The 27,308-nt window shown below is 32.5% G+C and overlaps 1 protein-coding gene across 3 annotated transcripts; it reads left to right on the top strand.

The window, feature by feature from the left end:
- On the top strand, positions 1–27,308 carry LOC143047642 (katanin p60 ATPase-containing subunit A1-like). Of its 3 annotated transcripts, none has more exons than XM_076220825.1 (11): positions 1–64; positions 6,685–6,879; positions 8,012–8,205; positions 8,884–9,070; positions 9,966–10,069; positions 11,566–11,671; positions 12,682–12,840; positions 15,892–16,018; positions 20,998–21,135; positions 23,149–23,275; positions 26,954–27,308. In XM_076220825.1, exons 2-11 carry the CDS (start codon positions 6,703–6,705, stop codon positions 27,150–27,152), a joined length of 1,518 nt encoding a protein of 505 aa, XP_076076940.1. In that variant the 5' UTR covers positions 1–64; positions 6,685–6,702; the 3' UTR covers positions 27,153–27,308. The 3 variants fall into 3 exon arrangements, with proteins under 3 accessions (XP_076076940.1, XP_076076941.1, XP_076076939.1); XM_076220826.1 differs by lacking the exon at positions 12,682–12,840 and adding an exon at positions 12,901–13,059 and having other exon boundaries at positions 36–87; XM_076220824.1 differs by having other exon boundaries at positions 36–87.

Genomic DNA, 27,308 nt, shown 5'->3' with positions numbered 1-27,308 from the left:
TGTCCGATTTGGTTTTTCCTTTTACATACAAATCACCACTTCCGAATATTTGAAGAAAAAAATCGTAGGAAAATAACTCATTTTATTGTAATTAGAAGTAACAACAGAAAAATACATTTGTTTAAACTCTAAAGTTTAACAATAGATGTGAACAATTTCTTTAAAGAGAGGCGAAATATACCAGAGGAACATTCAAACTCATAGATCGAAAATAAACTAATAACGCAATGGCTAAAAATGAAAAAAAAGACAAACAGTTAAACAATAGTACACACCAAAACCTGGGGGTGATCTCACTCGGGTGCTTCTGACGGAAAATCAGATCCTGCTTCACATGTGGCACCCGTCCTATTGCTCATGAGTCATGTCAAATTGTTATAACAATACACATTATCACTATTTGTCCGCCATAACTGGACATTAACGTACAGGTTCCCGAAAAAAATTTGATGTGATAATACAAAATAATTGAAGCCACAATGGAAAAGTGATTGTTGTTAGACCTTAATTGATCAAGCTTGACAGGTTCTAGGGTCAGCCAGGAATAGCGATAAGGTGGATAGCTGGTAGTCCAAATAATAATGACAACTTGCAAGGCTATTTTTTCAGGGACCCTTTTTATGTCTGGACTTTGAGAGAGAATTTGGGGAACTTTGAGACCCAATTTTGGCATGTAATCATCATTGTAGTTGGTGATCGCAATACTGGTATACCAGTATTGTATTGTATACAATACTGGTATAAAAATTTTGTACTAAGTATTGTAACTTTAAAAAAAAACCAGCAATACTGGTACATTACTGGTATACCAGTATTGTAGTTGTATTGTTGACTATACTTTAAGGTGTATAATGAAAACTGAATTTTAAGCAAGATTAAAGGGAGATTAAATGAACTCAAAAAGATTATAGAGGATAGTTGTGAAATCAATTAGCAACCATGGCCAGTTAAAATAATAACTAAATAAACAAAATATTACTGTAATTAACTCATATTATTCAAACAACTGTTAATTATATAAATAATTGCTAATAATTTTATCACATTTCTATATTTTTTTGTAATTCAATTTAGATAAAATAAAATAAAAGCTTATTATTACATGTATCTGAGTTAATTTTTGATAAATTTAAACAAACTATTACACTATGACCATGATAACACTGTAAATTCAGATTTACATGTATGCCATTGTATATTTCGGTCCTACTAAAAAGCGCCCGGGAGGGCCCGGGAAAAGAAAAAGCGCCCGGGGAAAAGAAAAAGCGCCCGGAGAAGGAAAATTAGCGCCCGGAGAAGAAAATTAGCGCCCGGGAGAAGAAAATAATAATATTTTATAACAATTTTTTTTCCCTTAAAAAATAACTAATCATTGCTTGTTTTGTCCTTAATATAAATGGGGATATGTACGATGCTACATCTAAAGTGTTGTTGCACTTTTACATTTTAGATTTCAAAATTGTATATAAGTAAGTAAATAAATATAAATAAGAGTATATAGAAGAATCATGAAAGAGATTGTCCTCGATCAAAATGTATAGTGTTGTTGCACTTTTACATTTTAGATTTCAAAATTGTATATAAGTAAGTAAATAAATATAAATAAGAGTATATAGAAGAATCATGAAAGAGATTGTCCTCGATCAAAATGTATATTTTGTTATTTAAAAATAATCGGTGCCTGAGGTCTAATATTTACGCAACTGCATGGTGAACACTTTTTTATACAGATGCTGAGATAGATTTATTATATCATTTTATAAAACTAAAACTGCTTCAACATGTTCAATGGCTATGCTTATCAGGGTTTTAATGCTTAGACTTAAATTTAAACCAAACACCTGTTTTTACCCCCTTGTTTTAACTACGGTACATGTATAGTACTGCTTTTTTTTATGTGCTGATTTATTATGTGTACCTCTTTTAATTTTTGATTAAATTAATATTTATCTGTGAAATTTGGGTTGTCTTATACAATTTTCATTTTGATATCGTTTTTGAAAAACATGTCCTTTGATGTCCTACATTTTATAAATCTTCCGCATAAACTGTGATCCATTGTTATCAATCTTTCGAAAAGTATTCATATATTATTGTTAAAATTGAAATATTCATACTTGTTTTTGTGCTTTATTACAAATGTCTATTATCTGAATTTGCAAATTAATTGTCTAAAATAAAAAAAAATCAATTTTCATATCTTAACAAATTTGTTTCATGCCAATAAAATATCTATATATTTTCCCCGGGCGCTTTTTCTGTTCCCCGGGCGCTATATTTTCTTCTCCGGGCGCTTTTTCTTTTCCCCGGGCGCTTTTTCTTCTCCCGGGCGCTCCCGGGCGCATTTTAGTAGGACCCGTATATTTTTTACAGATATTTTTAATACATGACATTTTATATGATCATATGCATTTGTTGAGGCTTAAATTAAAATATTGTTTGTTTGCAGTTTACCGACCGACCCTTGAAAATCCTCCCGACTGTGAAAATTTTATTGCTTTAAATTTGAAGAAATTTTTTTTAATACGTCTATTGACGCGATCCGGAACTTTGGGTCCTTTCCGGAAATGATTTAAAGTCTGGGTCAATTACGCATTTCAAGTTCGGTTTTTCTTAGCTTCCTGTCAAGCGTTCATGTGACCATTTAATGATAAAGCACATGGAAATTGTTTACAGGTCACGGAGGAGTACTTTACGCTGTCGTCTCGTGTCAATTTTAAGACAAATAACAAACAAAAAAGTTTATTAGTAAACTGTTTATACAGATTCAGGCACATGTAATGATGTGTGATGATATCATTGACGATGATGCAGCGGATATTGATAACTGACACGATAACCATTCTGTCTCAAACAAATCGGGTACAGAATCTGTGGATCCTGACTTTATGGAACCAATTTCAGTGGTTAAATAATTCGACAGCAGCTTGAAGTATGGCATATTTTCTACAAATCTTTGTGAAGACGACAAAGATGAAACCACTCCTCCGTGACTTAAATCTTCATGGATATCTGTAAACACGCCTGTACGGAGGAAGGGCTCATTTGAAATGTTAATGGACATAGATCATGTCAAATCAATAAGAAGCAACCCTAACTACACAAAGATGTAGAGAAAATGAATGGTTAGCTTGAAAAATAAATATACTCTCTCTATATTAAATCTATCTTCGATTGCAATGAGTATGCTCCTTTAGGATAAGGGGGGCTGCCCCACTCATTGCAATTATTCTCTTTCTTACAATATTAAATATACCCAAACTGTGTGGCCTGTGTGAATTCAATTAAAACATGTCCTTAGGAGCTATGCTGCCAATTTTTTTTATGCATTGAAAACATTTCAGTACAGACCATTTACTTTTAATGGGGTGCTATGGATTTCACCCCAAACTTGAGATTTCTTTGGTTTTCATTAAAGCCTGGCAAAAATATAACCTTATCACATATAATTAAATATTGTTAGAAATATGAAAACAGTCGAATGTCTTAATACTTTTTTTCAAGTTGCCTTTTTTTCAATTGAGGAAGATTCAATGGTTATTTTTTTTTATTAAAAATACACTCTTTAATACATTGTCTTATAAATCTTTAATATCTACATTTTTCTGATGAAAATACTCTACTCATGAAAACATTCTAGTTAAGAAGCATACATGTCTGAATATATTTCTTTAAAACAGTTCTAGTCATAATGACATTCCTTGTTTATAAGTGTTCCAGTATTTAATAATTATACCATATTTTATGTCATAAATTGGATAATGACACTATGTTAAAGTTTCAGTTTTGGTTAAAAAGTTTTTTATCTGAAAATGCCTGTTCATTTGATGTTGGTTTTCAGCATGTCCAGTGTTTGTTGTTTTAAAATGTTTTTTTTTTTCTTCACAAGAAACTTGGTTTAGTGTAACTGCTGGTTTAAACTGTATTTTGGCTGATAAAATAAAATATTTTTCCTAACTACCGACCCTTCAGTCTGAAGGTACAGTCGGAAAACTGCAAACAAACATATTTTTAAGGTTGGCCTGATCTTTATTTTCACAATAAATTTGCTTAATAGGGGAACCTGATTATAATCAAATTAACTAGTTTGTCTACATGAATGTTAAGGGTAGTTTAAAAAGCAGTTAATTCAGAACCATTTGGGCAATACAACATTTTGTACAATTTGTAGCAGATATATCTACTGGTACAAATACTCAAAAACTAGTGCTACAATAAGAGAACAATACATGTGCTATCAAAACAAGCTTGAAATCTAATAAGTGTAAGAGAAAGTCCACAGACTGAATACCTCAACATCAATATAGGAAGTGGGGGTTGCAGAAATGCCATCTGAAGAAGAAATAAACAATACCAATGCTGATGATACAGAAGCTATAACAACATTAATGTTAATATAAAAGTCACTAAAATATACTATTAAGTCTTGGGAAGCTAGAGCTGGAAGAAAAGTAAAGAGTTTGTTAAAATGCTGAGACAGTACAGTTCCCTAGAGAAAAAAACATCAGAAGATTTTAAACTTTCTTTGATTACAATCACAGTGTACCATCTATGGCATCATCAGTTAAACATACATGTACAATCATTCCATTTAAAATTGTCATGTCATATGTTAAACGGATAGTAGCTACGATTTTCGTTAAAATTACTTTTTTAATCTATATGCCGGATTTTGTACAAAAAGTAAAATAATTATGATTAAAACAATTACTGGTTACGTTCCATTAAGCATTTAGAAGTTTTTTAACGTTTAACACCTACATTTATTTATTATCTATAGATAATAATTCGATGTTAAGCCCAACCCTTATTCATGTGACCTTTACTCGTCAGTTCCCAATGCGCAATCGCACATCGTGCCTCGAAGGGAAAATGGTCGAACAGGGGAATGTTATCGCGGAAATGGTACGCGAATTAACAGTTTCAGCGAGAAAAGAAACAAAAAAGAGGTGCAGACAAGTTAATGTAAATTAAAAATAAAAAAACGTCGATGAGATCGGTCATTAAAATCACTCGAAACACCTGCGACGCAGGCAAAGTCAAACAAAAGTAGCCGACGGTTTGCGTAATGTTTACATTTCTTAAATTTTCCAAATCACATGAAAAAAAATCTCAACGTGTTCATAATTGATCATAATTGTCAAAAATATGTTTATAAATTTACGGGCAGTAATCTCCCACCTTAGAAGAAATTTGAAATCAACTTCCTAAACTTAAGTATTATTCTTCAAGTGTATCCTTCATGGAGGCCCCGATTTAACACACAAACACGTGTATACATTATCGGCATGGTTTGGTCATACAAATGTAATAACAAGTGTATAATATCGCCATTGTTGGAGAATCTTGGGTTGGAATAATATGACGGTATTTGTTATATTTTTATTTACATAATTTGATAAATGGCGTCAAATATGTACGTTTAATAAAGAGTAATTATCAAATATGTAGGAAAACAAAAAGCACGTGTTCGTATCTATATATATCTTGGTTAGCTCACTCGCTATATCGGCAAAGTTCGGGAAGTAAACCCGATGCATAATTAATGAGATGAATAGGCACACTACACGATATGAATTATCAATTATTAACACTTCTGTAGTTTATGAAAACATTTTAGCGATCTTATTGCTTATATTTAGTACATATCTTTGATTTTAGCAGCTTTAAAACTTGTTCATAATTTTGTCAAAATCGTAGCTACTATCCCTTTAATATCGTGATGCATATATATGTGACACTTTGAATAAAAGATTAATTACCTATATGTATTGTTTATTTAAAAAAAAAACACAATACTGGTACAATACTGGAATACAATACTGGTACAAAATTTTTATACCAGTATTGTGCACAATACTAGTATACCAGTATTGCGATCACCAACTACAGGAGATCCCATTGCAGACTAATAGATTTTACAAACTTACTTCGTAGGAAGGTGTCCCAAGAAAAAAATTAAAACAGCCTTTCAAGAGGTCCTAATTATTTTAAATTTTGGACTAAATACCCTGTAACTGTACATACAGATCTCATTTTAACTGTACATACTTGAAGATATTAAGCTGCTCACTCAGGCTGGAATTACATATATATACACCTCAAAAATGAGTCAACTCTGTGATAAATAAATAGTCCAATTGGAAGGGGAAAAGGATTGTAGTTACAACTTAAAATGTTCCCGCTTCATCTATTGAGTATAGTGAAATCTTTGCATGCTTGTCCGGTTTGTGTATAACGTGTTCTAGTCATTTTCTAATTAAATGAAATAAAGATAAAACTGTAACTTTATACATTTTAAAGAATATAGAAATTATTTAAACAAAAATTGCAAGCAGTCTAGGTAAAGTTGGTCTCGTATGTTTTCAATTGATGAAAATGTTTTCTAAAATTTGCTAAACATGCTTAACTTGGCTTCGATTTCCTGTTACTTTTGTAGAGTATAGAACTTGAAGAGTATAGAACATGTAGAAATGAATAAAGAACTCTGTCTCTGTTTAATTTAATCGTGTTAAAGGACTTAAATTACCAAATATTTTCAATGTAACAAGGAATATGTTACTACCTTATAACCATGATAATGTTCAGCAAGCGAAAAATCCTTACGTTCCAACTCTGAAGAGGGAAACTCTTAACATACATATTAACTAGTGTAGCCTAATAAATGTCATTTTCTTTTTGTAGGCAGAAACTTTAATCTGTATGATGAGTTCATCAATCATTCTTGGTGAAATTGAAGAGAACACTAAATTAGGTAGAGAGAATGCCTTGCTAGGAAACTATGACACTTCTTTAGTGTACTATCAAGGAGTGTTACAACAAATACAGAAACTTCTTACATCAATAGGAGAGCCAGATAGAAAAAGAAAATGGATGCAGGTACAGTTTCAGAAGATATATTATTTGTACTGATATACATTGTACAATTAAATGTATCATGTCAGTTAACTGCTAGTAGTCTAATGTTATTTATGTATTATTGTCATTTTGTTTATTTTCTTTGGTTACATCTTCTGACATCAGACTCGGACTTCTCTTGAACTGAATTTTAATGTGCGTATTGTTATGCGTTTACTTTTCTACATTGGCTAGAGGTATAGGGGGAGGGTTGAGATCTCACAAACATGTTTAACCCCGCCGCATTTTTGCGCCTGTCCCAAGTCAGGAGCCTCTGGCATTTGTTAGTCTTGTATTATTTTAATTTTAGTTTCTTGTGTACAATTTGGAAATTAGTATGGCGTTCATTATCACTGAACTAGTATATAATTGTTTAGGGGCCAGTTGAAGGACGCCTCCGGGTGCGGGAATTTCTCGCTACATTGAAGACCTGTTGGTGACCTTCTGCTGTTGTTTTTTTCTATGGTCGGGTTGTTGTCTCTTTGGCACATTCCCCATTTCCATTCTCAATTTTATTTTATATACATGTAGTTTATGGCTAAGTTATAAAATTACAAACATTAGAAACAAATGATACCTGACACACATCACAAGGCAAGTACCTTCGTAACCAAATGTCCATGATCTCTTTCTGGTTATTTAATCCATCATATGGTCAAGTAGGAACAGGGAAATTTTTTCTGGAGGTTGTCCCATAAGTATGATTTTGAAGAATATGTACATTGAACTTATGATAAAAAAAAAACGATTGTTGAATTATTATTTTGCTTAACTTTTTGGTCATCCTCGTATCCACCTCAACTTGTTTAGGTCTACACCAAAATCTTTTCCAACTTCTAGTCTGAAAACTAATATTCCAACATTTTTCTTATGTGGCTGAACAAAATTTTGCCACAACTTACTTAATAGTACATTTGTACCAAAAAGCTAGTTTCAAAGGGTTCCATACTCCTTCCTGAATTAGCCTTTTTAAGAAATATTCCATTATGATATACATTCATGATTGTACATGTACCTACAAACAATCTCAAGTTCATAAGAGGGGACCATATTATACATGTGTTTTATATGTGTTATTACTCATGTTAAACAAGTCATATTTTTTATGTTTCAGGCAAGAGATTTGATTAGTCAAGAACATGACAGAGTCAAAGATATTAATGAAACATTAGCAAGTTTCAAGTCTAACAATCCTAGACATCATCAGGGGGATAATGATTATGGAAGTCCATTTCAAGATTATGCCAGACACGAAGAACCAACAAGAGACCCTGATGTATGGCCCCCTCCTACTCCAGTTGAATACAGGTTAGTGATAATCCAGTTAGCCTGGTTCTTTATTCTTATTCATCATGGTAGACTCACAAACAGTTCATAAAAGATAAATCCAAGTGCCACATCTAACTAGAATAGATACATGTATCTTCAAGACCTTCTTAGCCTTAGATTTGACCTATTTTGCTGACGTCGGAAGCAGGTCTAGTAACCGCTGCTCTTTATCTGTTCGTTCCTCACAAAGTTTTCTTGGCTTCTATGAAAGAGAATAATTTCCATATTCAGTCAGCAGCTTTATAATGCTGAGTTGTAACGAGTAATCAATTTTTACATTTGCTTTATAGCCACTTCCTGTTCGCCAATAGTTGGACATTTTGCAACTTTCATTATACAATAAAAAAAATAAATGTAAAAGTTTTCTTTGTATCAGTGAAAACGAATGAGCAGTTATGCATTAGAATACATTTGACCACAATCAATTGCATGCTGCAGCGCATGTGCAGACCTTGAATTGATCTTGATATAGTTCCCATGAATTTGTACATTTGTACTTATAAACATCTGTTGTAAATCTATTTGACTAAAAACTTTGAATATTGGATGATTAATTGTTTTATCTCGGTTATTTAGAATGAAGTTTGTGCTCCAATGATATAAGATAATCAAAGTTACTTGACTACCTATGGAAAGATTTATGCTTGTAATTTGTAGACCTTCCCCAAATATTCGAGGTGGGAGGCCTGCACCTAGAAAACAAGAACCAGTCAGAAGACCAGGCCCTGGAAAACCAGCTCCTTCAAGACAACAGGACAGAAATAGGGCAGGAGGACCATCATATGGAAATGTGGACAAAGGACGTGACAACCGAGGCAGGCCAGAAAATAAGGAAAAGAAAAAGGTTTATTTTTTTGTATACCATGAATTCATTCATTTTCCTTGGTAACAATTTTTGTGTTGTGATGGAAGATTGTATTTTCCTGGGTATTTGATTTCGTTGTTTTGTCAAAGTCTGCATAGGTTAAAACAAATTGTAATTTGTGAACATTTAAATATGTGGTTCACCTGCAGCCACGAAATCAAAGAAAATTGTTATCAAAGGAAAAATCATGAAACTGCAGTATAAGATATATTTATAAATCATAGTTTTTTCCACACAACCCTATAATATTCATAACAACATCTCTTCATCATGAGGTAGTTAAATTTTCAAATATGGGGTTTACAGGACATTTTGAATTAGACTATTAAGAGAGGATAAATATTGATTAACAGGGTTAAATGGAGGAATTTCTTTCTCTAATGATTTGATTGAAAATGTTGAGTGCAATGGTCCGAATGAATGATGCTGGAAATAATACAAGACAGATTTTATTGACATGTTTCTATCAGATTTATCAAAGTGGTCGTAACAAGTATAGATGCAGAGCTATATTTCTCAGACATTAGTTTTATGAATCTATGATATATTGTTATTACTATTTTCTTTTACTATAGAATCAAGATTAGAATTAGATTTATTGGGGGGGGGGGGGGGGGATTATTTTAAGTCAGCCAGTTTCTACTCAAAAATTGAAATCTTGTATGTATGTGCTTTTATCAGTTTTATCAAGTTTTTAAGTTGTATCATACAAATTTTATGGTCTTTTGAAAGTACACTTTTGTTATTAGTTACATGTCATTTATTGTTTTTTTATTTGTTATTTGTCCTTATGCAACACATATTTTGTGTCCGAGTGTAAATAAGAAATAAAAAAAATGAATTAAATCAACATATCTTATTTTGCCCTGTACAGCAAGGTGAGGATGGAGAGAAGAAATTTGATCCTACTGGCTATGATAAAGGATTAGTAGAAGGACTAGAAAGAGATATAATACAGAAAAATCCTAGTGTTCCATGGTAAGATCAAGATCTTATAAGTATTTTCAGTTCATAAGTGTAACCTGCCTAATCTGACAGCTGAGTATTCCAAAATCATGCTTTAATCGACACGTTGTAATGGTCCCAAAATATGCCTATTCTTGCGGAAAAAACCTAAGTATTTCGACATCCTGCTTAATCCAACATGTTTTCTGGTCCGCAGTGTGTTGGATAACACAGGTAACACTACACATGTATATATACATAAGTATATATATCAAAGTCAAATATACCAAATTTTCAGTTTTTGTTGAGGTAGTTCTTTGATTCTCATTCATGAAGAATACACTCATTCTTAAATTTGAGAGTTTTAATCCAATGGCTTGTACTTATGAAAAGATTAGATAAAAATTATACATATATGACAAGTTTTGTACTATAAACTAATCTTATGACTGTTTATGCTGCACTTATATACAGAGACATCTTTCACTTGGAAATGAGTTGATTGAACATGATCAAATCGGACCTGCAAACTTGGGAAAAGTGTTACCTTTAATTTTTATACGACTGCAAAAATAGTTTTGGGGTTTGTATGATGCTATGAAGATGTTGTTGTCATCGGCGTTGTTGTCCCAAGACACATTTGGTTTCCAAACAGTAACTTTAGTTTAAGTTAACTGATCTCATCTGAAATTTTACAAGAAGTTTCAATACCACAAAAAGAAGATGGGGATTGATTTGGGGGATAATTGCCCCAAACATGCAAGAATTAGGGGCAAAAAAGGGACCAAAACAAGCATTTGCTAGTTTCCGACAATAACTTGTGTTTTAGTTTATGGATCTCTCTGAAATTGTACCACAAGGTTTCATATCATGAAGGGAAGGCTGGGATTGAGTTTGGGGGGAAATGCCCCAGACATGCAAGAGTTAGGGGCAAAAAAGGGACAAAAAACAAGCATTTGTCTAGTTTCCAGACAATAACTTGTATTTAAGCATATAGATCTCTCTAAAAGTGTACCGCAAGGTTCCATACTACAAAGGGAATGCTGGGCTTGAGTTTGGGGGTAATTGCTCAAAGGTGGGGGCCCGGGGGAGAGTGTCATCAATTTATTTTTGTTGGGGTATCAAAATTTTTGAAAAGTTTAAGAAGAAATCTTCAATTGCACAGTATTGCACAATATATTTTTAAGATCTTGGACCACATTTCTTTTTTGTCTGAAAGCTATATTATGTCAAAAATTTGATCACAATCGAAATTCAAACAGTATCAAGCTTGAATATTGAGTCCAAACTGTTCAGGGTTCAACCTCTGGGGTCGTATCAGGCTGCACTCAGCAAAAGCATTTTATCCAAAAAAATCTGTCAAACTTTCTAAAAAGTGACCTGGCTATCTGAGCAACTTTTAACAACTCCCTGTGTCATAAAGGGGCATTACCTCATGGGATCTCTAGCAGGTATGTCATTAAAAAAAAATGGAAGCAGCTTTAAATTTGATCAAAGTTATTTATAGTACTAGCACTATTTATTTGTAGGTCATCCATTGCAGATTTAGTAGAGGCTAAGAAACTTCTACAGGAGGCTGTAGTGCTACCTCTTGTCATTCCAGACTTTTTCAAAGGCATTCGTAGACCTTGGCGGGTAAATACATAGATTATAATAATTATTTAACCAGTAGATTAACATTGATTGTAGGGTATTGCACATTCATCATTCAAATGATTTATTTATTAATTGAATGAATACATCACACTGTCTAGATATACATGTGAATTAGTAAAATAGTAAAAGTAGAGTTTGTAAATTGTCGTCTATTTTCCATTTTTTTTTTCATGAAATATCTTATTCAGCTGTTTTATAGAAGCTTTTAGAAATGATTTATATAATTTGTTTCTCCAAACTTTGCACAATTGTTGTAAATATTGTTATACATATGACATTTTTCTGAAAAGCTTGCCCCAAATTGCATAAACTGTCTACCATTGGAACTTATCAAACACCAATGAATTAATCAATTAACCTATGACCAGATTGCGTTGATCTCTACACAAAATTTTAACTGATTATTGATTGGTCATTTGAAAACCACATCTGTGTTTGTATAGTAATGAGAAAGATGTTCTCCCTGAAAGAAACTTAATGAAAACCAATATTTCATAAAAAGACAGAAATTTATATTCAACAAAATATAGATCTAAATACTGTAAATTCAGAAATAATTGCATGCATTTACATGTATTATTGGGATTTTGTTATTTTAGACTTAAATGTGAATTTAATTTTTACGATTTTGAGAAAAATCCTGTTTAATTCATAAAAACTATTTCAAAATGCGAGTTTAAATTATTGCGTTTACACCTCTGTTGCATTTTTCGCAATAATTTCTGAATTTACAGTATTATTCATTATGACAAAAGCTATCATAGTTCAATAAAATGTAAGATATATTGACCACCATTGATAGATTGAGGCATGAAATGGACTTTTGATAGAGAGATGAATTTCTATTAAGAAAGACACACCCACTTTAGAAAACTATTGTTAAATGTCAAAGAGGACCTGCTTATGTAATAATGCTGGCCACAGCAATATGTAAGTAGCAAGAGATTTACACAAGGATTTTGAATTAAAGTTGGAGTTTCTGTCTGCAGGGTGTGTTAATGGTCGGGCCTCCTGGTACAGGAAAGACGATGTTGGCAAAAGCAGTGGCAACAGAGTGTGGCACTACATTCTTTAATGTCTCATCCTCAACTCTCACATCGAAATACCGGGGGGAATCTGAGATGTTAGTAAGACTCTTATTTGAAATGGTAAGATATATAAATATGTTGTTACACATTTTTGTTTTTTCTTTTTTTGCCTTGGTTTAGGGTGTGCTGATGGTAGGTCCACCGGGAACGGGAAAAACCTTGTTGGCAAAAGCTGTAGCCACAGAATGTGGAACAACTTTTTTCAATGTTTCCTCTTCCACATTGACATCAAAGTACCATGGGGAATCTGAAAAACTTGTCCGTATACTGTTTGAAATGGTATGTTGCTCTTTGACCTTTCAGTTTGTGCTAACTGTCGTAGTTCTTCATAGATTCATATATCACTTTTATCGTCAAACATTGGCTTTCACGCTTCATATACATGTATTCATCATGCTTTTTATCTTTGATCAATTATTTTCACATGATATTTTGATAATAAATTCATAACATTTTTATTTTATCATTTTCAGTTTTCTCTTAAAAAAAGAAATTTGTTCATTAATTTATTAGTGCGTTGCCTTATAACTTTACAATGTTCAAACTGGAAATTAAAAAAATATATTGTGTCTATGCATGCAATTTGGTTTTGCTCAGATTAAGTACGAAAATGTCTTGAAAAATGTGAAAATACATTTTGTAGAAATACTTGAACTTTTTTATTTAAGTAAAAACATAAAAAGGAAAGTCTATATAGAAAAAGTACTATTGGCACATATGGGAAAAAACTTTTTTTATACCCCTGCTCCCATAACTTTTATTTTCATCTTTAACTGAATTGTATTTGCTTTTAACCCTTTAATCCTCAAACAAAAATATGTAATGACCAACCCTCCCATACATGTTTTCCTAGAATATCCCTATTAAAACAGAAGAAAAAATAATTGTACAGACAACTTTTTCGAAAAAAATATCTAGCTTGCTGATAAATTAAATGGAAATGCATTGAATTAATAGAAAATACTAGAAAAACTGAGTTACTGACAAATTCACAGAGAAAAATAATGTTATACAGAAGAACCCTGATTACAGTGGCAGATCCAGGGGGAGGTTTCCGGGGGTTGGAACCCCCCCCCCTTTTTTTTGGATGATCAATGCATTTGAATGGGGACATAGAGTTGGAAACCCCCCCTTTTGTCCTGGGTTGGGAACCCCCTTTATTAAAATGGCTGGATTAGTCCAAGTAGATGAGACCTGACATACTATTTAACTTGTATAAGGTTCAACATGTTCAAGTCATCCAAGGTTCTGAGTTACGTTATATTTTCCCATTTTCATAAAATCTCTTGTAGTGTAGACTTGATGTGTTACTATATTTCACTTCATAATCCATTTATATAGTATGAAAAATAACTATTTCATTAAAAAAATGAAACAGAATTAATAGTTAACATGTGATGTTTACAAAGATACGGGAATAAAAAATTCAGGAGCACTTGCAAAACAAAACAAATCATTGCAGATGTTAGTATTCAATTTTCACTTATTTTGAGGTTGATTCTTTTTCTACAACATAACTCTTATTGGTATGCAGTGTTCTCCCAGTGACGCTTTATTTTTTTCCCATGATGCTATAATAATTTCTGCGACATTATAATTATTTTGAAGATGCTAGTTTTCTTGTCTCTATAAGGAAAACCATGTCTGAAATTTTGAACTTTCATCTAATTACCGCTTGTGATCATAAAAAATTATATCACCTTTTATTGTAATCCCTTCAAGTCGGACAATAGAGGCAATTTAGAGTGATTAAATAGGTGTTTATTGTCCTTTGGGCGATAACTGTTTGGATACGAATACCCCAAGCTGACACTTGTGACATGACTTATACCACGCAGTACAACCTCAAATTTTGACATGGTTAAACGTAATCAGTAAATTGTAAAATAATTCGAAATCTACGTTTGCATAATGAAAATTCAAAGATACAAACAATTTATCTCTTTAGAAAAGAGGTTTGGTCGTATATTTTTTATATCCGGTACTACTTGTCAATCAACATTTTAGCTAAATTAGTTTGATACTTCTTTAGAAAGAGATCATAATTGGCTTTAGTTTTAATGTTTCATCCCTTTAATGCATTTAAAGCGTCATATGCATTCCTAATCTATTTCAAACATTATTATTTTATTTTTGAAAATTTTCCATCAGCCAACATTGAAATATTTGTATATACTATGGATCGGAACCGGACCAGATACGAGAAAAATCCGTATTTTTACGATTATAACTACAGCTGCACATATGGCACAGTGATCTCAAAAGAGAAAACTATGCATTCTAAACATATTAACTGACTAATTGTTAATTTTCCTTAATAAATGTATTCTTTTTGAAAATGCATTGTTTCAATAGCTTAACTTTTGTTAAAAATATATATCATTTTGATATAAAGAAACAACTGGGACTATTTCATTGCCATTGAGTACCATGAAACAACGAATTTCTAAAACAAGACAAAGAATAAATTGAAATTGTATTGCTTTATGATACTTTCTCTCCCCCTTCTATATAAAATGCATTCATTCATTCTTTAGTTGAGTAGGTAGGTTAACTGCAACCACACATATATTTATATTTGGCCTAAGAGGAAAAAAAATAATTCTGTAACTATTAATGAATATAGAAAACATAAATTGAAACAACTGTAATCATGGGTATAGTTTAATTGTATTCTCAGTTATGAATTGAACAATATAAAGATATAACATAAAGGAAATAGAGCATTGCCGCGACGCAACAAATGACATATTGAAAAAAATACAATTTATTTTTTTACTCCAAATGCAATTCTATCCAAAATTTCTGGGGAGAACACTGGTATGAATATAATTTTAATGATTCTTTCCTCTTTTGTAACTTTTATTGATTTGGGCCTTCTAAAATCGTTCAGTGATTATTATCGGAGTAAAATTGTTTTAATAAGCATAAATATACAGATGTTGAACATCAAAGTTATTCTGAATATACATGAAATAATTGCAATCGAACATTTAACAAGAAAATAGATAATCTTTTTATATCAAAGGATAGATTTTATGTCATAAATAAATCTTTTTTGTATCACAGGCCAGATTTTATGTCATAAATAAATCTTTTTTGTTATCACAGGCCAGATTTTATGCACCCAGTACCATATTTATAGATGAGATAGATTCTATTTGTTCTAAACGTGGATCTGATTCAGAACATGAAGCCAGCAGACGAGTCAAATCTGAATTGCTAGTACAAATGGATGGTAAGTGCATGTTTTTAATTATTGCTTATATATACAACATGCTGTAACAAAAAAAGGTATTGTACCAGTGGCAGATCCAGAACTTTTCATAAGGGCTGACCATTGGGAGGGGGGGGCTTACTCCAGTTATACTTCAGTGATTCCCTATATTATCTACCAAATTTATCCCACAGGACCCCACCTGGATCCATGTATGTGTACATTAGGGAATTTTCAGTTATGAAATTAACTAAATATAATAATTTTGGTTTTTCATATTTTTCACATTTTTCTTTTCAAATTATTTTAAGTGTTAAATTCATTCATTTAAAAAAATCTTAATTTCTTTCCACATAGTATTTATATGAAAACACAACAAAAATCCAGCAGTTATTTTATATCATTTAGTAACAAATTTTAACCTTGTTGGGAAAGCTGTAAAAATTCTATAAATGTCAATGTTTGACTGTAACTTGTCTATAGATGTATTTACACTTGTATGCAAATTTGTCCACCATTACGTAAAATCACACAGGTTCCCGTAAACTTTGACATCATGATTTAAAATATTTGACGTCACAATTTAAAAGTGATTGTTGCTTGGTGTAGAAAGGCGATTCGGAGTCGATCTAAGGTCATTGGGAGGCAAGATACAGCTAAATACCAAAAGTGTAAATACGTTTATTAGATCTACAGTGTAACCTGCCTAATCCAACACCTGAGTATGCCAACATTTTGCTTTAACCGACACATTTTTCTGGTCCCAAAATTAACCTATCCTTCCAGAAAAAACCTGAGTATTCAGACACCCTTAATCTAACATTTTTTTCTGGTCCCTAAGTGTGTTGGATAACACAGGTTACACTGTAATAAAATTGTTAATTGTTAACTTTAAAATGTACTTATCAATTTTGATACCTTAGGGATGTACGAAGGTATGTTGGAATGGAGAGAACTTTGATATATGATAAACTTTTCTTTTTTAAACTTTAGTCAACTATGATGTTATGTGCAATTTAATCCTAGGATATTTTATTTTGATAATTAGGTACATCCTTTTTCTTTTGAATGACAAATGCTTTTTTTGAAGTATGCAATAGTACATGCATCATCCTAAACCCTTGGTTTTGAATGTATTTTATGAGAAATTAACATTGGCAAATCCGTTGTTAATTCCCTTGGAAAGTAATATAGAAAAAGACGGAAGGAATAAAACATTTTTGAAAATTATATGTTGACCTTGAGATATCTGTTGGTGATTTGTTTTGCAGGTTGCTGTCTCATTGATGGAAATTTTATCGATTGCAATTGGCTTGCATTTAGAATATGAATTTTTTCAAGGCTGACTTTCAGGGCAGTAACTAGCCTCTTCTAATAGTGAGACAAAATATATTCGCCAAGCGGAACGAGGCGAAAAAATTTGACGAGGGGTTTGTGGGCCGCTTAAGGCCCCCAGAAGCTCTGAGAAAAATTACGAAAAATCGTGCATTCTGAAATTCTCCCAGACTCTTTCTGACACTAAAACGCAATTAATTGTTTGCTATTTTCAGACAATAATCTGTTCTCAAAGCAAGAACATAGATTCATTGTGATTTGAGACTTTTAGGTTTTATGGAAAACATGTAGGATAAAGCAAAAATCGTAATTCTCATAATCATTAATACAGGATCTGTCTGTCTGTTTTAGTCTTAATTGTATTGTGCTTAGACCTATGGTTATTTTTTTATGACTAGATTTAAATATAGTGACAGATTGTACTTTAAGTACTAGTACTGCTTCAGTCGACACTAGGGACCATCTTGACCCTGTTTTACGGTATTATTGATTCTTTTATTGTTGAACACCCTCCAGCAACTTTGACCATTGTCTTTTAGAATTTTTTCTATGCATTGACTCTGTGCGATTAGGTTTCATGCACATTTACTCCGTATTCCTTTATGTTCTGTTAGAGGGTCTGAACATGACTTAATGCAAGTTAAACCCTTCAATGGAAAAAGTCATATGGCAATACATTATTGTTTTTTTTTCAAATTATTTGAATCCGGGAAATTCTTTCTGTGTCTTGTAGCATCGTATATTCTTAAAATATTTTCTCGCACAATATCTGGACATCGGTGGGCATACAACATTGTAAAACCACACGTTTACAAATGAAAATCATCACTCAGACTAAAGTCATAAAGTAGGAAAATAAATGAACAAAAGACAAACCCGGGACAGTCACATAGAAGTACAAACAATAGAACATCAACTCTGAAAAATAAAAGTAAGATAGAAACATGGATCATGAAAAACATGCAGGGGTGACACCAGAGATTGAAGAGAATTTGCTTCTTGCTAGACACTTTCCGTGAAAACAATTTGATATTAAGACAATTTTTTGTTTAAGTTTTTTTTTTTTTTTTTTTAAATTTCTAACATGAGGCATTTGCCTCATTTGCCTCAATGTAGTTACAGCCCTGACTTTTCCGTTTTTTACATACCAATCTTAAATCTTTTCAAAGTTCTTTTAGTATAGAATGTATGACATTATTGTGGAAAAAATGAATGTATTTCTCTATAAATATTAGGCATTTTGTATTAAATAAACTCATCATAGATACCGGGATTAAAATTTTATATATACGCCAGACCATTTTTATAATAATACAAAGTCTTGTCAGTAAGAAAAATGAACATTATTAGTAATATGAAGTGAATCAATCTTAAGATACTCTGTCATATTATATTAATGATTTTCCAATGATAGGAGTTAACATTTGGTTATTCGTTGAGAGACAGCAACTCAAAGGCAAAAAAAAACAATGGACAAATCAGTCTTTGATAGGTGTTTGTACAATATTTCAAGCTCTATATTGTCTCAATGACTTTTATAAAGCACAGAATTCTACAAATGACCAAAAAAAATGATATATGAGGTATATAAATCTGAAGTTGGGGCAGGTGCATGATCATGTCCTGGGTTAAAATAGTATCTTTATTTTGACATCTAAACCCTCCTGCTTTTAGTCTAATTCAGTGTTATATGATCTTGTACATTTATCCTGTTTAATTTCAGTGCATGTGTTGACTTGTACTTAACATATCTATGTACTTTGACTATAGATTTGAATGATAAATATTCAGTATTTGCAAGTCATTTTTGGAATGGACTTTTATGCAAATTGTGTCTTACGATTGCTATGATTGCTATGCATGAAATGTATGTAATCAGTCTTAAAATTATTCAGTGTCATGACCCAGGAAGTTTAACTGTAATCTTACATGCTATATTAAATGAAAAAAACTACTGTGGATTCATTTATTTTCGTGGGTACCAATTTTCATTGATTAAGGAAAACTTACATTTTCGTGGAATTTAATTTCGTGGTTTTGCTTAAGTCTGCATACAAGTCTATAGAAATTTGTCTTTTGTTGAACATTAAATTTCTTGGTTTACCTGTACCCGCGACATCCACAAATATTAATATCCAACTAATAATAATGAATCCACAGTAACTTTATTGTTATTTAAAAACAAAACAAAAACACACAGATCCTTATACTCCATTGTACTATCACATCAAGGCTCCTGCAGGTCAGTTTAGATTGTGTCTTCATTTTTAGTCTGTCTTTATTGAGGAGCATTCATTTGTGACAAACATCATCTATACATGTGAATATCTTTGCAATAGCAGCTAGAAAAGAAGCTGATAGTAGCTGTCCACCTCACAACAACTAATATGAAATTTGTTTAAAAAAAATATTATTTATAAATTATATGACATCGAAAAATCCCTGCAATGTCTAGAAAAAACAATTTTGCATAAACACAACACACACAATACAGATCCTGCTCCACATGAGGCACCCATCATGTTTCTCCTATAAAAGTACAGTTTTATCAAGTGATTAAGCATCACACGAAGTACATTTACACCATCAAGGTAAAGGCCAGTTCCGGGAAACGGTTTTCAGATGAATCTGTCATTTGACTTCCATCACCATGTGACAAAAATGTATGTCTTTTGCATAGAAATTTTCATCACATGTTGAGCAAATGGGTGAAAAAGGTTTATTTTATACTGTACAAAATATTTGGGAAATTAAAATCTAAAAGGATGGTCATCCTCCGTCAGTCGAAACATTAATTATTTCTATACTACCCTACAGAATGACAATTATGAAAGAACTGAAAACTTTTAAAAGAGCAGGGAGACAGGCGCGCCTTCTATCTGGTAAATGACATCATAAAGGCGTGTGAAATTGAGGATCTTTTCTGGTGAAAGACATGATTCCAGAAATGACCTATAAGCTTAAAATAGTTTTGTACTTGTACAACCAGCACTACAAAATAAATTGCCTTTAAGAGGTACATTTCTGATGGAACAGCATTGAACTTGTTTCAAACTATGACTGTTTTATAGGTATTTAAGTAGAATTTTCATTAATATGAGGCAGGCATTACCTGTGAATGGGGACGAAGTTTGTTTAAATTATTTTTTTTGTATTTTAAATATTTGTTAAAAAAAAGATACGGAAATACCGTAACGTTTCCGATTTTGGTTCTGTTGTTAGGGATTTTACTTGTGACGTTAATTAAGTTATGACGTCATGTTCAATGTAAACAAAGAAACGCAATGCATCAGGTAGGCCTAACGTTTATTCATACCAAAGACAAAGAATGATTAAAAATGAAATATTGGTATTGTGTTCCTTGAGTTCCTATATTTTACAAGACTAATCAAAGTCTCACGACAACAAGACCGGAAGAAGGAAGTAGAGTTATGTGTTCTGCGCAGATCCGGAAATTAAAAAACACGACAAAATTTTTTTATTCCCGATTTTGAGTTCATTAGTACAATGAAAAATTCGGGAAATTTTCCCGATTTGTTTTTGTATTGAATTTTCTACTGTAATAGGGGACTTCATCCCCATATTAAATCTCAGTTTGTTTAGGTACTGCAGTCAGATCAGAAATAATTAGAAAAATGTGATTGTAAAAAAAATTGTTTGTTTAGGTGTTGGAGGAAATAGTGCAGATGAAAGTGAAGAACAAAAAATTGTGATGGTCTTAGCTGCTACCAATTTTCCATGGGATTTAGATGAGGCTTTACGTAGAAGATTGGAGAAAAGAATCTACATTCCACTACCTACAGGTATGTTTGATTGGTCAATATGATCATGTGACTACAGTTTGATTACAAGCTACATTCCACTACCTACAGGTATGATTGATTGGTCAATAAGATCATGTGACTACTGCATTGAATACAGTTTGATAACAAGCTACATGCACATGTTACATTCCACTACCTACAGGTATGATTGATTGGTCAATAAGATCATGTGACGACTGCATAAGGTAGAGATTTGATGACATGCTACTTTGGTTTTGAAATTTTTTAGAACATTAATTTGTTCTAGGTATATTTACCCTTTTCTCATCTACATATATACAAATAAGGAAATGGTAAGGTAAATTAAGGACAACAAACAACCCCCAAAAAAGTATTGACAGCCAGGATTTTTATAAAAGAAAAAAGAGGGTTGATTGATTATTACAGTGGCCAAAATGTGATTATTTGACAATTGTGAAACTCCAAGGAGGAGCTCAGTAGATCATCATTCAGTTTTTGTCTCGCTTGACAGAGTACATAGGTATGCTGTTTCCGGCGGTGACGGTGGTGGCGTCAACAATGTATTAGTTTGTGATTAGGTCTAGTTTATGGTAAACCACTAGTGGTAAGTCAAAGATATTTGGTATACAGTTGTATTAGCTTTGGCACATCTCATTGCCATGGAAATTATTTGGTTCCCTCCTTTTTTTCCCCCAGTCATGGTCTATTAATTCTGGTCACTTTTGCTTAGTTTTCATGTATTTGTTTATGATTAGGCCCGTTTATGGGGAACCACTAGTGGTAGGTCAATGATATTTTGTATGCAGTTATATAAGCATTTGCATATCTCATTACCATGGAGATTACTTGACCCACCCCTTAGTTATGGTTTATTGATTTTGAAATTTTACTTAGTTTACATGCACTAGTTTGTGTTTAGGTTTGTTTATAGGGAACTACTTATGATAAGTCAATGATATTAGGTATGCAGTTGTATTTGCATTGGCACATCTCATTTCCATGGAGATTGTTTAGCCATGTACCTTCAGTCATGGTTCATTGACTTTGAATATTTGCAAAACTTACATGTTAAAGTGTTGCTATTTTAACTCTACTTTTCGCTATATAGATGATGTTCTTTCACTAAATAATTCAAAATTTGGTGACTAAGTGGAACGCATCTATCCAATCGAGCTAGAGATAAAGGATACTACAGATACAGTTACGTCGGCCTCATATCTTGACTTACATCTAGAAATTGACAATGAGGGTCGGTTGAAAACAAAACTTTACGACAAAAGAGATGATTTCAGCTTTCCAATTGTGAACTTTCCATTTCTAAGTAGCAATATTCCAGCAGCACCTGCATACAGGGTATATATCTCCCAGTTGATACGATATTCCCGTGCTTGCATTTCCTATCATGATTTTCTTGATAGAGGGTTGCTGCTCACAAGGAAGCTATTAAACCAAGAGTTCTAAATGGTGAAGTTGAAATCATCCCTTCGTAAATTTTACGGACGCCATCACGAGTTGGTTGACCGTTATGGAATAACCGTTTCACAAATGATATCGGATATGTTCCTTACATCGTAACTACAATCCCCTTCCCTTTCATGAATGTGACCTACCGAATTAGACCATTTACCGGATTTGTTATCACATAAGCAACACGACGGGTGCCGCATGTGGAGCAGGATCTGCTTACCCTTCCGGAGCACCTGAGATCACCCCTAGTTTTTTGGTGGGGTTCGTGTTGTTTATTCTTTAGTTTTCTATGTTGTGTCGTGTGTACTGTTGTTTGTTTGTCTTTTTCATTTTTAGCCATGGCATTGTCAGTTTGATTTAGATTTATGAGTTTGACTGTCCCTTTGGTATCTTTCGTCCCTCTTTTAATACCAACATTTGCATTATGGACATTACAAAAAAAGTGAGACATATCTCTGTGATAACAGTTTATTGTTGATACCTTCTTATTCAATTTATGAAACATGGAATATTGTATGTTACTTATTATCAAATACATAAATGGTGAATTATTTTTATCTACAGAGGAAGGAAGAGAAGAACTGCTGAAAATAAATCTGAAGGGAATAGATATCCATAAAGATGTGAAGCTGTCTTCACTGGCTGGTAATCTAGAGGGTTATTCTGGAGCTGACATAACTAATGTGTGCAGGTCAGTCAGATATACATAGATAACATATATAGATTCTAAGGTTATTATAGAGCTGACATAACTAATATGTGCAGGTCAGTTAGAAAAACATGGATAAAATGTAAAGATGAGTCTTGATGTAATGTAGATATCATTGGATTCATTTATTATCTCCTGAATGCAATACAGCCATTTTGTGTTGCAGTAATGTTTGATCAGTCATTGAGTATTTACGTCCTATCAATAGAGTTGTGTTTCTCTTATGTAAATCTTGTCATTATTTGGCACTAGCTGCATAAAAAGACCATACTTTATCCAGCTATCTCCTACAGTTTTGGAGATACAGCTTAAATATTTAGTAGAATGTTCATTATGAAGGTGTGCATGGCCACAGGATTTTGATTTCTTTTAAATATTCTGAAAATGACAGCTAGTTGGTCATTATACGACCGCAAAAATTTAAATTTTTTGGTCGTATATTGCTATCACGTTGGCGTCGTCGTCCTGCGTCGTCGTCGTCGTCCGAATACTTTTAGTTTTCGCACTCTAACTTTAGTAAAAGTGGATAGAAATCAATGAAATTTTAACACAAGGTTTATGACCACAAAAGGAAGGTTGGGATTGATTTTGGGAGTTTTGGTCCCAACATTTTAGGAATAAGGGGCCAAAAAGGGCCCAAATAAGCATTTTCTTGGTTTTCGCACTATAACTTTAGTTTAAGTGAATAGAAATCTATGAAATTTTGACACAAGGTTTATGACCACAAAAGGAAGGTTGGGATTGATTTTGGGAGTTTGGGTTCCAACAGTTTAGGAATTAAGGGCCAAAAAAGGGCCCAAATAAGCATTATTCTTGGTTTTCGCACAATAACTTTAGTATAAGTAAATAGAAATCAATGAAATTTTAACACAAGGTTTATGACCACAAAAGGAAGGTTGGGATTGATTTTTGGAGTTGAGGTCACAACAGTTTATGAATTAGGGGCCAAAAAGGGGCCCAAATAAGCATTATTTTTGGTTTTTGCACCATAACTTTAGTATAAGTAAATAGAAATCTATGAAATTTAAACACAAAGTTTATGACCATAAAAGGAAGGTTGGGTTTGATTTTGGGAGTTTTGGTCGTAACAGTTTAGGAATAAAGGGCCCAAAGGGTCCAAAATTGAACTTTGTGTGATTTCATCAAAAATTGAATAATTGGGGTTCTTTGATATGCCGAATCTAACTATGTATGTAGATTCTTAATTTTTGGTCCCGTTTTCAAATTGGTCTACATTAAGGTCCAAAGGGTCCAAAATTAAACTTAGTTTGATTTTAACAAAAATTGAATCCTTGGGGTTCTTTGATATGCTGAATTTAAAAATGTACTTAGATTTTTAATTATTGGCCTAGTTTTCAAGTTGGTCCAAATGGGGGTCCAAAATTAAACTTTGTTTGATTTCATCAAAAATTGAATAAATGGGTTCTTTGATATGCCAAATCTAACTGTGTATGTAGATTCTTAATTTTTGGTCCAGTTTTCAAATTGGTCTACATTAAGGTCCAAAGGGTCCAAAATTAAACTAAGTTTGATTTTAACAAAAATTAAATTCTTGGGCTTATTTGATATGCTTTATCTAAATATGTACTTTGATTTTTGATTATGTGCCCAGTTTTCAAGTTGGTCCAAATCAGGATTCCATATCAAGTATTGTGCAATAGCAAGAAATTTTCAATTGCACAGTATTGCACAATAGCAAGAAATATCTAATTGCACAATATTGTGCAAAAGCAATTAATTTTCAATTGGAGTTATCTTTCTTTGTATAGAATAGTAGTTGATAATATATGTTGGAAATTTGCCAGACATGACTATGATGTCATTTTCTATTTTTATTTGCCAATAACTTTATGTAAATAACTTCATTGGAAATTTGCCAATATAAAATGTTGCTGATGAAGCTTTTTTTCCTTATCTTATCTAAAATGTTTTTAGATAATGTATGTTGGACATTTGCCAGACATGACTATGATGTCATTTTCTATTTTTATTTGCCAATAACTTTATGTAAATCACTTCATTGGAAATGTTGCTGATGAAGTTTTTTTTATTGTTTTATACAATAAACAATGTATATTCACTTTTACTACCAACCAATCTTTACCATTCAGTGTTAACAAGCACTTTATTTTACATTTTAATATTTTATGATGTATTTAAAAGAGTAGTTATTGTTGCAAACTCCATTAGAAATTTGAATTGATATCAGTTTTGGAAAAAGGGAAACGGGGATGTGAAAAAAAAAGGGGGGGGGGGGTTAAATGTTTCTCATTTCAAATTTCATAAATAAAAAGAAAATTTCTTCAAACATTTTTTTGAGAGGATTAATATTCAACAGCATAGTGAATTGCTCAAAGGCAAAAAAAAACTTTTAAGTTCATTAGACCACATTCATTCTGTGTCAGAAACCTATGCTGTGTCAACTATTTAATTTTAGATTTAAAAAGTTTGAAGAAGAAATCTTTAATTGATTTGTAAAATCTTGACATTTGTTTTGTGTAAAAAAAAAACCATGTAATGTCAAAAATTTGATCACAATCCAAATTCAGAGCTGTATCACGCTTGAATGTTTTGTCCATACTTGCCCCAACTGTTCAGGGTTCGACCGCTGCGGTCGTATAAAGCTGCGCCCTGCGGAGCACCTGGTTTTTATTATGCCCCACCTACAATAGTAGAGGGGCATTATTTTTTCTGGTCTGTGTGTCCGTTCGTCTGTCCGTGTTTCTGTTCATCCATCTGTCCTGCTTCAAGTTCAAGTTTTTGGTCAAGGTAGTTTTTGATGAAGCTGAAGTCCAATGATTCCAATCAACTTGAAACTTAGACATGTTCCCTATGGAATGATCATTTTAATGCCAAATTAGATTTTTTACCCAATTTCACAGTCCATTGAACATGGAAAATGATAGTGAGTGCGAGTGGGGCATCCGTGTACTTTGGACACATTCATTTCCATTCTCCATTTATAATTTCATATGATCAGGAGGGGGGGCATCATTTATGTTGTACAGACAGCGTAACAATTTCAAATTGTCCATATCTAGTTTTTGTTTTGTGATAGGTCAAGGTTTACCACAAGTTTTGCAAATATGAATTCATGTTTCTTCCTCAGATGAAGGTCTGTTATGGATATAAAACCTGTCAGGCTATGAAACATCACCAGGCGCTGTTAATAATATGTGTTTCGGCATATACATTTGTACTATAGTTTAATGCATTCATAAATTTAAGAACACTTGCTTGATGAACATGTTTGTCTTGTTGGTTCATCTGACCTTGACCTCATTTACATTGATTGTTGATAATTTTAATAAATTTTGTGATAGTTGTAGTAAAACCATGTGCACTTGTTTTTCGCTTAACAGTCCAATTTCAAACCCAATAAAATGTTCCCAATAAAATTAATGAAAATAAAGTAGGTGTATTGAGTACCATCAAACACAGTGGTGGATCCAGAAATTTTCGTAAGTGGGGGCCCACTGACTGCCTAAGAGGGGCCCACTGACTGCCTAAGAGGGGGTCTAGCACCAGTCATGCTTCAGTGATTACCTATATAATCAACCAATTTTTTCCCAGAAAAAGGGGGGGAGGGCAGGCCCCCTGAAAAACCCTCTAAAATTGCCTCTGAAACAGACATATAACTGTCCATATTATATGTTGTAGAGATGCAGCCATGATGTCCTTTAGGAGAAGAATTAGTGGTTTGACCCCAGAACAAGTCAGGAATATTCCGAAAGAAGAATTAGAAGTACCTCCCAACATGGATGACTTTGAAATGGCCATTAAAAAGGTCAACAAAAGTGTCTCAGCACAAGATCTGGAAAAATACCAAAACTGGATGAAAGAGTTTGGTTCTGTGTAAAGTGAAACAAAACTGATTAAAATTACTGCATTAATAGCATTTCCAAAATATTAATATATTTATAAAGATTTTGTTATATGGTTTGACTCAAATATGATAAAACCTTCAAATGTATGATAAGTTTGAAAATAAATTGCAAAAATTCATTTAAAATTA

Source organism: Mytilus galloprovincialis, chromosome 10 (genome assembly GCF_965363235.1).
Source record: "Mytilus galloprovincialis chromosome 10, xbMytGall1.hap1.1, whole genome shotgun sequence".
NCBI classification, from domain to species: Eukaryota; Metazoa; Mollusca; class Bivalvia; order Mytilida; family Mytilidae; genus Mytilus; species Mytilus galloprovincialis.
This window is presented reverse-complemented; position numbering and strand designations above follow the sequence as displayed.